The sequence below is a fragment of the Pongo abelii genome, chromosome 20 (assembly GCF_028885655.2).
Source record: "Pongo abelii isolate AG06213 chromosome 20, NHGRI_mPonAbe1-v2.0_pri, whole genome shotgun sequence".
Taxonomy (NCBI): Eukaryota; Metazoa; Chordata; class Mammalia; order Primates; family Hominidae; genus Pongo; species Pongo abelii.
In genome coordinates, this window is record NC_072005.2 from 64,098,701 (window position 1) to 64,114,997 (window position 16,297).

The 16,297-nt window shown below is 46.9% G+C and overlaps 2 protein-coding genes across 3 annotated transcripts; both read left to right on the plus strand.

Annotated features, from left to right (window-relative positions):
• The first annotated feature begins 640 nt into the window (after window positions 1-640).
• Window positions 641-15,613, plus strand: ZNF547 (zinc finger protein 547). 2 transcript variants are annotated; one of them, NM_001131715.2, is given in 4 exon segments: window positions 641-932; window positions 5,735-5,770; window positions 8,967-9,093; window positions 14,274-15,613. In NM_001131715.2, coding segments are annotated over 3 exon segments (1,209 nt in total). In that variant the 5' UTR covers window positions 641-932; window positions 5,735-5,746; the 3' UTR covers window positions 15,332-15,613.
• Window positions 787-4,622, plus strand: TRAPPC2B (trafficking protein particle complex subunit 2B). Its single transcript, NM_001131318.2, is given in 2 exon segments — window positions 787-932; window positions 2,052-4,622. A coding segment is annotated over 1 exon segment (423 nt). The 5' UTR covers window positions 787-932; window positions 2,052-2,070; the 3' UTR covers window positions 2,494-4,622.
• Window positions 15,614-16,297: the final 684 nt, after the last annotated feature.

Consider the following 16,297-nt stretch of genomic DNA (forward strand, 5'->3'; position numbering starts at 1 on the left):
GAATAAAAGCATTGCACTCTTGGTAGGAACACAATCACTGACTCTACAGACAGTAATGATGTTTTCTTTTGGATCCAGAGGCACAGCGTCACCCTTTCAATCTACGTCTATATCTCCTGTCATCTTTTGTGCAAATTCCCAGCCATGTAGTCTTTCTTTGTTCTCCTGGACCAGCCATATTGAAGCTTAATAAATAGAAGTCAAAGTTTAACTGTATGTGTATTTGAAAAGCAACATATGGCTGAGAGGCATGAGTAGAGACAGAGTGCCTTTATGGTATGGTGTGTCCCTTTGGAGGTGTAGCCGTTGAGAACTTGCTGTGCTTCACAATCCGATATCATAGGTCCCTCACATTTCTGTGAGTATCCTAGACCTTACTTCAAGAAAATCTGGTTATGTCTCCTTTAAGAGCAACCCAAGCCCCGTCCTGTCCGTGGAGTCCGGCACTCCGTTTACCAGCTCCCCTGACGGTGCCACTGAGCCTCTATCCGCCATGTAAGGACTGACCAACGCTCTACGGCAAGTCCAGAAGCGGTGTCGAAACTTCATAACCCAGAAGACACTGCGGTTCTCGGCAGCGCGACTGACCCAATGAAGATGCAGGAAGGAACGTTTGCGTGTGTGCGTGCGCGCGCATCGTAGGAGGGCGGGACTTCTGGCGTCCTCCTGTGGTGGTTGATTTGGTTTTCTCTGTTGTTTTCACTAGTTCCGGCCTTTGGCGCTCTATGACGTTACCGAAGTGACGAAGCGGAAAAGCGCGAGAAGCGGCTTGGTTCCCTCTGCGCAGAGGCGGTAGTGACACAGGCACAACTGACAGTGGCAGAAGCTCAGCTGACAAGGACTGGGGACGGCGGTGTCCTTGTCTTGCCTTTGTCGCCCCCGCCCCTCTCTTCCCTGGCTGGACCTGCGGAGTCCCCGGCGAAGAACCTGCGGTGGGTGCCCCATCCCTGGCCTCCCCCGCCTACCTCCGCCCGACCCCTCCTTCCAGTGCTGAAGCCCATAGAAGGGGCCCTGCAGGTCAGGCCCCTTGTCTCGAAGAGAGGGGCGTTCCTGTGTGGGGTCCCCGTATCAGCTGGTTTGATGCAGCCTCAGAGTTCCCTTCGGGGACCTCAGGTTCAGAGCATGGAGGCGCTGCCGAGTGGGCCGTGTCAGGGAGCCCGGAGTGTGGGTTGTTTCTGCGGGAAAGAGAGGGTTTTGTGAATTCTCTCTTGGAATGGCAACCTGAGCAGCCGGTATAACCATGGAAGGTTGTCAAGGGAAGACCAGTGGGAGGGGCAGGTCCAGAGTTAGAACGAGCAGGATGGGGAATTGACACAGAGAGACCCAGAAGAGGCCACTGCAGTGGATCCCAGAGGCTGCACCAGAGCCGTGGTAGAAGAGGGGCAATGGGATGGGATTCTGGATAGACCTGGAAGATAGAGCCAACAGGTCTTCCTGCCGTATCAGATATGTCTGTGAGCAAAAATAGGGAGTGTAGGGCCATTTTTTTTTTTCTATTTTGTCTGAACATCTGAAAGAATGAAGTTGGGGAAGTCAGCAGCATGAGAAGTAGGTTTCATGGAGAAGATCATGGGTTGGAGTTTGGCCAGTGTGATTTTCAGGCGTCTCAAGTTGAAAATGTCACATGGGTAGGGGGACAGAAAGGTCTGGAGTCTACAGAAGAGAGCTGGTGTAGATTCTTCAAAAGAATAGAGGGTGGCTGGGCGCGGTGGCTCACGCCGGTAATCCCAGCACTTTGGGAGGCCGAGGCGAGCGGATCACAAGGTCAGGCGTTCAAGACTAGCCTGACCAACATGGTGAAACCCCGTCTTTACTAAAAATACAAAAATTAGCCGGGGGTGGTGGCACGCGCCTGTAATCCCAGCTACTCGGGAGGCTGAGGCAGGAGAATTGCTTGAACCCGGGAGGTGGAGATTGCAGTGAGCCAAGATCACGCCACTGCACTCCAGCCTGGGCGACAGAGCGAGATTCCATGTCAAAAAAAGGTGCGGAGCGCGGGTCTCTTCCGCGGAAACTGACATTGCGTTTCCGTTGTCGGCCTCCCGCTGCAGGAGCCATATATTGAAGACCATGTCTGGAAGCTTCTACTTTGTAATTGTTGGTCACCATGATAATCCAGTTTTTGAAATGGAGTTTTTGCCAGCTGGGAAGGCAGAATCCAAAGACGACCATCGTCATCTGAACCAGTTCATAGCTCATGCTGCTCTCGACCTCGTAGATGAGAACATGTGGCTGTCGAACAACATGTACTTGAAGACTGTGGACAAGTTCAACGAGTGGTTTGTGTCAGCATTTGTCACCGCGGGGCATATGAGGTTTATTATGCTTCATGACGTAAGACAAGAAGACGGAATAAAGAACTTCTTTACTGATGTTTACGATTTGTATATAAAGTTTTCAATGAATCCATTTTATGAACCCAATTCTCCTATTCGATCAAGTGCATTTGACAGAAAAGTTCAGTTTCTTGGGAAGAAACACCTTTTAAGCTGAATGGAGAAAATTCCAAAATAAATGATGTCACCACAATGGTGTATACTCAGGAATGTGTACATTGTAAATTACTTGATTAAATAGCCTGGAAATCTTTTGTATATTCTCAGCTTATCTAAACTTAATGAAATTCCTTTTATATTTAAAAATGGTACATTCTGTCTCATGTCACATATCAATAGATCAATTAGTATTTCCTTGTGAACAGTGTTATTTATAAAGAGCTCATTATCAATAATAATGAATTTTTTTCTTTCTTTTTTTTTTGAGATGGAGTTTTGCTCTTGTTGCCCAAGCTGGAGTGTAGTGGCACAATCTCGTCTCACTGCACACTCCGCCTGCCAGGTTCAAGCAATTCTTCTGCCTCAGTCTCCCCAGTAGCTGGGATTACAGGCTCCCACCACCACGCCTGGCTAATTTTTTTTGTATTTTTAGTAGAGACGGGGTTTTGCCATGTTGGTTAGGCTGGTCTTGAACTCCTGACCCCATGATCTGCCTGCCTCGGCCTCCCAAAGTGCTGGGATTACAGGCGTGAGCCACCGCTCCCGGCCGTGAAATATTTTTACTTAAAAATTGGGAATAAGCTTTCCCTCCCTCCCTCCCTCCCTCCCTTCCTTCCTTCCTTTCTTGATGGAGTCTGGCTCCTGTTGTGCAGGGCTGAAGTGCAGTGGCACGATCTTGGCTCACTGCAACCTCCACCTCCCGGGTTCAAGCAATTCTTCTTCAGCCTCCCGAGTAGCTAGGATTACAGGCATGCACCACCACGCCTGGCTAATTTTTGTAAACTCCTGACCTCGTGATCCGCTTGCCTCGGCCTCGCAAAGTGCTGGATTACAGGTGTGAGCCACTGCACCCGGCCATGAAATATTTTTTACTTAAAAATTGGGAATAAGCTTTTTGTGTGTGCGCGTATGTGTGTGTGTGTGTTTGTTTGTTTTTGAGATGGAGTCTTGCTCTTGTCATGCAGGCTGGAGTGCAGTGGCACGATCTTGGCTCACTGCAGCCTCTGCCTCCCAGGTTCAAGCAATTCTCCTTCAGCCTCCAGAGTAGCTGGGATTACAGGCATACACCTGGCTAATTTTTGTATTTTTAGTAGAGACAGGGTTTCGCCATTTTGGCCAGGTTGGTCTTGAACTCCTGACCTCAGGTTATCTGCCTGCCTCGGCCTCCCAGAGTGCTGGGATTACAGGTGTGAGCCACTGAGCCTGGCCGGGAATAAGCTTTCGACTTGCCCAATTCAGATAAGTTGATCTTTTTTTTGTTTTTTGACATGGAGTTTCGCTGTGTCATCCAGGCTGGAGTGCAATGGCGCTTGGCTCACTGCAACCTCCGCCTCCTGACTTCAAGCGATTCTCCTGCCTCAGCCTCCCAAAGTGCTGGGATTACAGGTGTGAGCTACCATATCCGGCCCAGATAGGTTGATCTTATAACAATCCAAAAACAAATGTCATAGTCAAGATTTGGTAGATAGATTTAAAACTAAAATATTCTGCCGTTGGAAGTGAAATGTGGTAGCACATACATGGACGTTATACATTTAGAGATGTTATAAAAATGTATTGGCAGTATACATAGCACTACTCAAGAAGCCAAAGAAACACTTGTGCAGTGCTAAGTGTCACATGTCTGCTTCTGCCAGAGGCTAGGAATAGTGATCCTGCTATAATGTGAGAACCTGAATCATGTTTGTAAAATAGGAGGCTGGGAGCAGTTCCAGGCCACAGTGAAGTGTGTTGCTTCTGTCACTTTATATTCTTATATTTCCTTTCCCTCAGACAATCAGCTGTTGATACCTGTACTTGTAAAACGTTGTAAGGCAATTTTTAGGGTTGTTGTCAAAGAAAAGCTTGGATTACATTAACATTTGTACTCAGCCTTTTAGGCAGTACACTAGAGGGGGCTGGGAATTGTCTGTTTGTTCCTATGATAAGTAGATCTTACTGTAAAATAGTAAATGTCCATTGAAAAGCAAGTAATACAACCTGTGCTTACTGGGAGCACTTGAACAATTTTGTTCCATTCTGAGTAACTTTTCAGCAAGTAATTCTAAGCTTTGTCTTATATCCTTGTGTAAAATTGCTACCATCATTTTTACCGTATTTGATTTCCTAAATAAAGATGTTTGCTCAAGAAAAAAAAAAAGAATAGAGGGTGTAGATTGGACCGGGTCCTGAGGATCCAATTTGGTAGGGAAGTCTAAAGGTCATTGCCTGTGAACTATGTGGTGAGGCAGGAGAGAGCTGATACTTGGGGTCCAGACTGTAGGTGGAGCCATAAGCCGGACGCTTACTTTAGAAAGGCGCAGACCTGCCATAGGAAGGATTTTGTCCTCTGCCTAGAAAAAGGGAGGCGTGGATAGGATAAGGAATGGGCTTGGGATGGAGACTAAGGTTTGAGATGGTTTATATTCTGCACCTACAGGCTTGGCTGACCCTCAGGGCCACTCTTTGTGGGAAAAGAAAGAAGTTATCCAGGCTAGTGGAGCAGCTGGGTTCTAAACTAGGGCACTGCTTTTTCCCCTTCTCCACATATCAAGGCAAGATTGGATGATCTACTGCCCCAGTCAAGGTCTCCCAGCCAGCTCCCCTCAGAGCCTTATATAACAGGCAGGCCTGGTTGCACAGAGGACCAGTAGCTGACCTACCTGCTCAGCCCTTCCCTACAACTCATTAAGAATATATGAAACACTTATTGGTATAAGCACTAACCAGTGTCCTTCTAAATGTGTACACGTAGGCAGTTAGAAGTGAAGCTATTCATGGAGTTAAATTCCTGCAAACACTACATAATTGATTTGACCCAAATTTGCCTATAATTATCAACAAACCATGGAAAATTTTAGTATCCTCTAAAATTTTAAAAGCTAAAAATATACACCTTAGTTTTTGAAATTCTACTACATCATTTATACTGAAAACATATAGTAAACCATTAATCCAAGAACAGTAATAGCTGGTATATATGATGAGCTATGAGTGTTTGACACCGGTAAGAGCCCTATGAGGTGGGAGCCATTCTTACAACCTATTTACAGATGAGAGCACTAAAGCTCCAGCAGGTTCAGTTCTTTTCTAGAGTCACAGTGCTGCTAAGAGCCAACACTGAAGTCTGAGGAGCTGAGTTTATACAATCAACTTGAGATCAGTTTGCTTTAGGGTAAGGAAGAAGAGATGGTGGTCCAACTCTGCCTGTAAGATCTTCCCATGGTTGCCCATTTCTCACGGTTTCCCTCTTCCCTCAGGGTCCCCTGGCGATGGCAGAAATGAACCCTGCACAGGTGAGTGGAGTGTTTTCTACCTTTCACCTACCAGTTATCTCATAGATGGTTTTGGCACCTCCATATAAAGAAAAATGGTGTCCAGAGACTCTTTTTCTGTCTTTCTCCCTCTCTTATGTCTGAAAAGTGAGCGGTTCCACCAGTTCTAGTATCTTAAATTAGGTCTGGGATTTTCGTTTGATTGTTTTAAGTTTACTGTGACACCTTACCTGGATGGCCCTGGATTATGTGGAATGGCTCCCATTTTTGACAATTGACGTGGTAACATCTGTCAGAGTGTCATGGGCACAAGATTAAGAATGTTTCAGTGTTTAGAAGAGAGACTGAACTGGATTTTTAGGGAACTGCAAGTGTCTGTTATATTGAATAGGAATAGGGAGCAGAGTGGCAGGTGGCTAGAGACACACAAACATCAGGCCTGGAATGGCAGCCTAGGTCCTGGGTCTCTAAGGGAGGTGGTAGATGGGGAAGATTTGAAGCAGAAGAGGGCAGTGATAGGACCGTAGCTTAAGGGACTTTCTTTGGCTTCTGAGTGGAGGACAGACTGTGGAGGTGAGGGTAATGGCAGGGAGATCTGAGAGGATGTTCCTGCAGCAATCTAGGTGGATGTTGGTGGTAACTTTTCAAGAGTAGCGGTGGCTTCAGGATGTGTTTTGAACTGGAGCTGCCCACATTTTATGATGTAGAGAGTGAGGCAGCTGGGGTGGTAGGATAGAAGGGGAATCAGGAGTGGCCCCATGGTTTTTGTTTGGAAGCATAGATGCTCCATCAGCTAAGATGGGAGAAGTCAGCAGTGTTAGGAATTTTCAGAGTGAGTAGGAGTCAGTGTTTGTTCAAGCCACAGATGTCTCAGAGACTCCTGGTGGAGGAGTTCAGGTTGGAGACGTCCACACTACAGTGGCTGTCGTATGGACCAGGATGAAGCCATGGATTCAGTTTAGGTGACAGCATCTCTAGGTTATGGTGGCAGTGCTGTTCGAAGACAGAGAATTGGAATGGGGCATGAGAACTGCGTCTCTTACTGGGTACCTGTGCAGTGGTGGAGGAGTCACTAGACAAATGAGGGAATGGAGTGTTTGTGGGGATGAGTGTATGTGAGATGGTGGGGTATAGGAGTGAGAAAGGCTTCTGAAGGAGAGTGGACATGATGGGGTTGCTGAGGGGGGTAATAGGGTGAGGTCGGAGAGTTGCTAAGTATTAGTTGGAATGAGGTAAGGATGGGAATTCTATTAGTCTGTTTTCATATTGCTACAAAGAACTACCTGAGACTGGGTACTTTATGAAGAAAAGAAGTTTAATTGACTCACAGTTCTTTTTTTTTTTTTTTGAGATGTGGCCCAGGCTGGAGTGCAGTGGCACAATCTCGGCTCACTGCAATCTCTCCCTGCCAGGTTCAAGTGATTCTTCTGCCTCAGCCTCCTGAGTAGCTGGGACGACAGACTCACCCCACCACGCCCAGCTAATTTTTGTATTTTTAGTAGAGATGGGGTTTCACCATGTTGGCCAGGATGGTTTTGATCTCCTGACCTCGTGATCCATCCTCCTTGGCCTCCCAAAGTGTTGGGATTACAGGCATGAGCCACTGCGCCCAGCCCATAGTTCTTCAGGCTTAACAGGAAGCATAACTGGGAGGCCTCAGGAAACTTACAATCCTGTGTCCATGAGGCGGGACACAGCTGAGAGTATGTGAAGTCCTCACATGGTTTGGGCAGCTGACAGTGAAGTGAGAAACAGGGCCATATAGGGAACCTTCAATCCAGGGCTTAGGGCTGCCCCCAGTGCTAGGGGACTTTGGTGTTCTGGGGCAGGACTGGGAGTGAATTGGATGCTGAGCGTATTTGCCGTGCACCACCTGGTTTCCGTGTGCAGAGTGGCCTGTTAGGAGCTGAAGGAAATGCCTGTGCTGTGGGCTGGGAGGTGTCTGTGGAATTGACAGGAGTGGAGGTGTGAGAGATGGGATTGGAGTGCTGTCCAAAGAGTGATGTGCAGGCAGGAGGAGTGTGAATGGAGGGCCCCAGGCCCTGGCCCTGGTAGCTCAGGGGAGGAGGATGAGTCTGAATTTGGTTGTCTTGGGAGGCAAGATCTGGGTGATTCCATGGAAACTGGCTGTCAGGAGAGGATGGATCCCCCCATGGGAGGCCCACAGTCCTTTTCTACCTTATCTTCCATCTGTTTTCTCTGTGTGCTGGACACGGTGGCCTGTGTCAATATGGAGAGAAAAGTCACTCGTGCCACCTGGATGTGGTTTCTCTTCCACATTGGGAGGGTGTAGAGATTGAGGAAGGAAAGGAGGTGTAGGGGAGAGGGATGAGTTCCTGGAGAGAGAAATGTAGCAGTGATTGTTTCCATTGGGGTTTTTTTTTTTTTTTTTTTTTTTTTTAGATGGAGTCTTGCTGTGTTGTCACCCAGGCTGGAGTGCAGTGGCATGATCTTGGCTCACTGCAACCTGCACCTCCTGGATTCAAGCAGTTCTGCCTCAATCTCCCAAGTAGCTAGGACTACAGGCATGTGCCGCCATGCCCGGCTAATTTTTGTATTTTTAGTAGAGATGGGATTTCACTGTGTTGGCCAGGCTGGTCTTGAACTCCTGACCTCAGGTGATCTGCCTGCCTCAGCCTCTCAAAGTGCTGGGATTATAGGCATGAGCCACTGTGCCTGGCCCCTATGGAGTTTTCATTTATGGATGTGAGTGCGTGATGCCAGGGGCAGGCCAATGACACTGAAAGAAGATATTTATTCCTTGCGTTTCCCTAAGGAGGTTACACACCACATAACACAGGGCCACATGGTGAAGCACCAGATTTGATCAGGAGGAAAATTGGAGTGAGGAGAGTTTAGTTTAGTCCACAGATGCCGTTGGGGTTTCCAAGGGAAACAAGGCAGGGCTGGCTGTCAGGATAGTTTGGCTAGTTTTAGTAATTCCAGGACACCTGGGCTATTGGGACTGTCCCTAGTTGTGCAGTACCTGTCCCTGTGTTGATTTAGAGCATGGGAAATACTGACTTGGTTTGAGAAAGTTAGAGATGGAGATGGTTCAGAATATGTGCCCAGGATGGTAGGGGAGATGGAAACACATTTAGCTGTTAGTTTGTCCCTGTGTTTAATGGGTGGTAAATATAAGTAGAAAATATATAGAGAACTTAAGTAAATACAGCTTGAGAAGCTGCTCATGTATTCATCTTTCCCAATTTGGCAGGGCCGTGTGGTTTTTGAGGACGTGGCCATATATTTCTCCCAGGAGGAATGGGGGCACCTTGATGAGGCTCAGAGATTGCTGTACCGCGATGTGATGCTGGAGAATTTGGCCCTTTTGTCCTCACTAGGTAAGGCCCTCACTCTTGCCCAGTGTCCTGGGTTGGGCTGTGTTGTCTCCTTTTACCTGAAGGCAGCTCTGCGTTTCCCACAGTGAGACCATGGGTGCTGCTTCTTTTCCTTGTTTCCTGACATATGTTCCATGAGAGTCAGGACTGAGCTATGTGCTCTGTGCTTCCTTTTTCCTAGCAGCCCCATCCCCTGCTGTTCTGAGGCTTGTAAGAAAGGGCTCAGAATCCAGAAATGTTGAAGGTGACGTAGAGACCCACTGGCCCTGTGTTCTAGTCATTAATGCATGAGACCTGTGTGCTCTGTTGTTCCCTTGCTCTTGCCAATATTTCTTGGTGCCTTCTTGTTCCTAGAATTTCTGGCACTCACCTGATCACTAATATGGTGAACCACTGGCTTGATTGTGTAGGATGTAGAAATCTCCTGTGAAATTCTGGTGATTATAGAATGTGGGATGTCATCAGGTGATCTCTCTGGGAATGGGCTGTCTTGTCCCTTTCTGTGTCTTTCCCCTAGGACTGGTCTCTTTCAGGTCTCACAGACTGTCACCTTAAGCAATGGGGAGGGCCTTGGTACCCAAGAGGGTGGATATTACTCCCTGAAGGGCTGTAGAGACTCAGAGGGACATGATCCTGGTTCCTGGGAGTTGGGAAAAGGTATAATATCACAGCTGGGGTCATATTACTAGGAACCTGTCTGGTGACCCCTGTTGTTTAGTTGAAGACTGATTGCCACAACTCACTCTCCTTTTCCTTCCCCCATTGTCATTTTTACTCTGACTTCTAATCCCTGGCTTCCAGCTGTTACCTATTCTCTTCAACTGCTCCCTTTGCAGTGCCATCCACTGCGTGACCTGTACTTAAGGTGAGGTCTGCATGTATTTGTCAGTAGTCCCTGAACACCATCTCCTCTGACACAATCAGATCTCTCTGGGTTTAGACACAGCCTTCTACACAGTGCCCACTAGTCACCAGCAGCCATGGCCTGTGGAAAGCCATTTGCAGAGAAGTGACTTGGAGACCCTCCTTCTCCTCTCTGCACTGTACCCCTCTCTTGTGTTCTTACCCATCATCAGGGCTCTCCCATTATGGGTATTTGCCAGGTCCAACTCTGCACAGCAGGCCTTCTTCTCACTGGCCTTAGTGTTTGTATTACTTCATTCTCACTCTGCTATTAGGAAATACCCAAGACTGGGTAATTTCTAAAGGAAAGAGGTTAATTGACTCACAGATCCCCATTGCTGGGGAGGCCTCAGGAAACTTACAATCATGGTGGAAGGCAAAGGAGAACTAGGCATCTTCTTCACAAGGCAGCAAGACAAATGAGTCCAAGCAGGGAAAATGCCAGACATATAAAACCAGCAAATTTCGTGAGAATTTATTCAGTTTCATGAGGACGGCATGGGGGAAACTGTTCCCATGATTCAGTTATGTCCACCTGGTCCCACCCTTGACACGTGGGGATTATGGGGATTACAATTCAAGATGAGATTTGGGTGGGGACACAGAGCCTAACCATATTATTCCACCCCAGCTCCCCCCAGATTTTATGTCCCTTTCACATTTCAACACCAATCATGCCTTCCTAACAGTCCCCCAAACTCTTAATTCACTCTAGCATTAACCCAAAAGTCCAAGTCCAAAGTCTCGTCTGAGACGAGGCAAGTCCCTTCTGCCTATGAGCCTGTAAAATCAAAAGCAAGTTAGTTACTTCCAAGATATAATGGGGATACAGGCATTGGATAAATGTACCTATTCCTAATGGAAGAAATTGGCCAAAACAAAGCCTACAGGCCCTATGCACGTCCAAAACCCAGCGAGGCAGTCATTAAATCTTAATGCTCTGAAATGATATCCTCTGACTCCATCTCTCACATCCAGGGCACACTGATGCAATAGGTGGGCTCCCATTGTCTTGGGCAACTCTGTGCCTGTGGCTTTGCAGGGTACAGACCCCCTCTCAGCTGCTTTCATGGGCTGGCATTGAGTGTCTCTGGCTTTTTCCGGCACATGGTGTAAGCTGTTGGTGGATCTACCATTCTGGGGACTGGAGGACGTGGCCTTCTTCTCATAGCTCCACTAGGTACTGCCCCAGTAGGGAGTCTGTGTGGGGGCTCCAACCCCACATTTCCCTTCCTGCAGTGCCCTAGCAGAGGTTCTCCATGAGTTCCACCCCTGCAGCAAACCTCTGCATTTCCATACCTCCTCTGAAATCTAGGTGGAGATTCCTTCCCAAATATCAATTCATGACTTCGGTGTACCCACAGGCCCAACACCATGTGCAAGCCACCAAGGCTTGGGGCTTAAACCCTCTGAAGCAATGGCTGGAGCTCTACCTTGCCCCTTTTAGCCATGGCTGGAACTGAAGCAGCTGGGATGCAGGGCGCCATGTCCCGAGGCTGCATAGAGCAGGGGGACCCAGGGCCAGCAGCTGGGATGCAGGGCTCCATGTCCTGAGGCTGCACTGAACAGCCTGGCCCAGGCCCACGAAACCATTTTTCCCTCCTAGGCCTCTGGGCCTATGATGGGAGGGGCTGCCGGGAAGGTCTCTGACAGGCACTGGAGACATTTTCCCCATTGTCTTTGTGGTTTAACATTCTGCTCCTCATTACTTATGCAAATTTCTGCAGCAGCCTTGAATTTCTCCCCAGAAAATGGGTTTTTCTTTTCTATTGCATAGCCAGGCTGCAAATTTTCCAAACTTTTCTGCTTTGCTTCCTCTTGAATACTTTAGCACTTAGAGATTTCTTCTGCCAAATACCCTAAATCATCTCTCTAAAGTTCAAAGTTCCACAGATATGTAGGGCAGGGGCAAGAAGCTGCCATTCTCTTTGCTAAAGCATAGCAAGAGTCACCTTTACTCCAGTTCCCAACAAGTTCCTTATCTCTGTCTAAGACCACCACAGCCTGGACTTCATGGCCCATATTGCTAAATCAGCATTTTGATCAAAACCATTCATCAAGTCTCGAGGAAGTCCCAAACTTTCCCACATTTCCTGTCTTCAGCTGAGCCCTCCAAACTGTTCCAGCCTCTGCCTGTTACCCAGTTCCAAAGTCACTTCCACATTTTCGGGTATCCTTACAGCAGTATTTGACTACCTCGGTACCAGTTTACTACATTTGTCCGTTCTCACACTGCTATTAAGAAATACCCTGGCTGGGCACGGTGGCTCACTCCTGTAATCCCAGCACTTTGGGAGGCTGAGGCAGGTGGATCATCTGAGGTGGGAGTTCGAGACCAGCCTGGCCAATATGGTGAAACCCCATCTCTACTAAAAATACAAAAATTAGCCGGGTATGGTGGCAGGTGCCTGTAATCCTAGCTACTCGGGAGGCTGAAGCAAGAGAATCACTTGAACCCAGGAGGTGGAGGTTGCAGTGAGCTGAGATCGTGCCACTGCACTCCAGCCTGGGTGACAGAGCAAAACTCTGTCTCAAAAGAAAGAAATACCCGATACTTGGCCAGGCTTGGTGGCTCACTCCTATAATCCCAGCACCTTGGGGGACTGAGGCGGACGGGTCACTTGAGATCAGGAGTTCGAGACCAGACTGGCCAACGTGGCAAAACCCCGTCTCTACTAAAAATAACAACAACAAAAAAAATTAGCCAGGCATAGTGGCTCATACCTGTTATCCCAGCTACTTGGGAGGCTGAGGCAGGAGAATTGCTTGAACCCAGGAAGCGGAGGTTGCGGTGAGCTGAGATGACGCCGCTGCACTCCAGGCTCGGGGAAAGAATGAGAGTTTGTCTCAAAAAAAAAAAAAAAAGACATACCTGAGATTGGATAATTTATAAAGGAAAGAGGTTGAATTGACTCACAGTTCTGCATGGTTGGGAGGTCTCAGGAAATTTACCATCATGGTAGAAGGCAAAGGAGAAGCAGGCATCTTCTTCACAGGACGGCAGGATGGATTGAGTGCAAGCAGGGGAAATGCAAGATGCTTATAAAACCATTAGATTGGCCAGGTGTGGTGGCTCACACCTGTAATCCCAGCACTTTGGGAGGCCGAGGAGGGCGGATCACCTGAGGTCAGGAGTTTGAGACCAGCCTGGCAAACATGGTGAAACCCCATCTCTACTAAAAATACAATAATTAGCCTGGCGTGGTGGCACGTGCCTGTAATCCCTGCTACTCAGGAAGCTGAGGCAGGATAATCACTTGAACCCAGGATGCAGATATTGCAGTTAGCAGAGATCGTTCCACTGCACTCCAGCCTGGGCGGCAGAGCAAGACTCAGTCTCAAAATAAATAAAAAGAACCCATGAGATCTCAGAAGAACTCACGATCATGAGAACAGCATGGGGCAACCATCCCCATGATTCAGTTACCTTCACCTGGTCCCACCCTTGACGTAGGGATTATGGAGATTACAATTCGAGATGAGATCTGGGTGGGGACGCAGAGCCTAACCATATTGTTTCCAGACCAAACCGAGGGTGGGGCTGCTTATTCTCGCAGCCCAATAATGAGATGCAGATGAACTGGGAAAAAAGAGAGTTTTTATTTCTGTAACCAGTTACAGGGAGAAGGCCTGGAAATTATTGCCAGACCAACTCAAAATTACAAAGTTTTCCAGAGCTTATATACCTTCGAAGCTATTTGTCTACATGTGAGTGTGCATTCATCTAAAGATATAGGTGATTAACTTCTCTGTAACCAAGATCTGAGTCCTGAAGACCTTCCTCCGGAGCCTCAGTAAATTTACTTAATGGGTCCAGGTGCTGGGGTGATTACCCTTATCTTGTCTCCTTCTAAATCATGGAGGTTTGGGGAGTTTCTTTAGAACCCCAATAAACTTATGTGTGGAGGCCTGGGGAGTTTCTTCAGATCCCCAATAAAATGTATTTAATCCTAAACGGGTCCTGTTAAGAATTCCTTCATTATCTTTTCATCCTTTAAGGCCCAGGAAAGGCCTAGGCAAAACTCTTAGTGGGCTTTTGTTACATTCCAGCCTGTGCATGAGGGCACTGGCTCTATCAGCTTTTAATCAACTTAACCACTCAGTCAGTGCCGAAACCATTGTCATGGAAGCCTGCCTGCTCAGCTGTTAGTGAGACCAGGGTTCATGCCTGTCACCAAGTCCATGATCATTTTCATGGGGTATCTAACTGACATTTGTGATGGGGTTGCCTCCGCTCATCACAGTCAACATGCACCTCACCAGCATTTTTATTCTTACAGGTTGTTGCCATGGAGCTGAGGATGAGGAGGCACCTTTAGAGCCAGGTGTTTCTGTAGGAGTGTCACAGGTCATGGCTCCAAAGCCCTGTCTATCTACCCAGAAGACCCAGCCTTGTGAGACATGTAGCTCACTTCTGAAGGACATTCTGCGTCTGGCTGAGCATGACGGAACACACCCCGAGCAGGGACTGTACACATGTCCAGCACATCTTCACCAGCACCAAAAGGAGCAGATTAGAGAGAAACTTTCTAGAGGGGATGGAGGAAGACCGACATATGTGAAGAACCACAGAGTTCACATGGCAGGGAAGACCTTCTTGTGCAGTGAATGTGGGAAAGTCTTTAGCCACAAACATAAACTTGCTGACCATCAGAAAATCCACACTGGAGAAAGACCTTATAAGTGCAGCAAATGTGGGATGTTGTTTATGGAAAGGTCCACACTCAATAGACATCAGAGAACTCACACTGGAGAAAGGCCTTATGAGTGCAATGAATGTGGGAAGGCCTTTCTTTGTAAGTCTCACCTTGTTCGTCACCAGACAATCCACTCTGGAGAAAGGCCTTATGAGTGCAGTGAATGTGGGAAATTGTTTATGTGGAGTTCCACACTCATTACACATCAGAGGGTTCACACTGGAAAGAGGCCTTATGGTTGCAGTGAATGTGGGAAGTTCTTTAAGTGCAACTCAAACCTCTTTAGGCATTACAAAATTCATACAGGAAAAAGGTCTTATGGTTGCAGTGAATGTGGGAAATTCTTTACGGAAAGGTCTACACTTAGTAGACATCAGAGAGTTCACACTGGAGAAAGGCCTTATGAGTGCAATGAATGTGGGAAATTCTTTAGCTTGAAATCCGTCCTCATTCAACACCAAAGAGTTCACACTGGAGAACGGCCTTATGAATGCAGTGAGTGTGGGAAGGCCTTCCTTACAAAGTCCCACCTCATTTGTCATCAGACAGTTCACACTGCAGCAAAGCAGTGCAGTGAATGTGGGAAATTCTTTAGGTATAACTCCACACTTCTCAGACATCAGAAAGTCCACACTGGATAAGGTCCTTATGAATGTAGTGGTTGTGGGAAAGCCTTCAGTCGCCAACATATTGTGTGGCTGGACACAGGCCGTACACACTGGAGAAAGACTGAGTGCCGTGAATGTGGGTAATTATGTAGGTACAGCTCTCCAATCGCTATGTATCAGAGAATTCACACTGCAGAAATGTGTGTTCAGCAAACTTGGGACATTATTTTTGTTTGACTCTCATCTCATTAGATGTTGGAGAGTTTACACTCCAGCAGAGTCTTTTCAATAAAGTAGAAAGTGGTAAAGATTCAACATGCAAGATTGTACTTATTGCGCTTCAGAATATCCGCACTAGTGAAAGTCTTCTGAGTACGGCAAATGTGTGACATTATTTTGCTACTACTTCGCACTGCTTAGACACCATGTAGTTCATGCTGGAAAAAGGCCACATATGTGCCTTGAATGTAGCCAAGATGATAAACAACACCCAGAAATCTCTGATATAGCACTGAGAACTAGTATTATATGGTTTTTAAAAAACAATGGTGAAGTACATGCCACATGAAATTTGCCATCTTAACTATTGTAATGTCCTGTTTAATACTTGAAGTAAATTGACATTGTTGAGCAAAGAATATCCTGAACTCTTTATCTTGTAAAATGAAACTCTATAACTGTTAAAAAACAACTCATTCCCGCATTCTTCAGTACCTGGCGACCACCATTCTATTCTTAAGTCATTATGAATCTGACTATTCTTGGTACTTCTCAGAAGAAGAATCTTCGAGTGTTTTTCATTATTTTTTTTTCACTTAGGATAATATCCTCAAAGTTCATCCATTTTTTAGCATGTGTCAGAAATTTTAAGGCTGAGCAGTATTTCATTGTTTGCATTTACCACATTTCCTTTATTTCTGACATCTATTCATGGACACTTGGGTTACTTCTACCTCTGGCTATTGTGAATATTGCTACTACAAGCATAAGGACACAAAT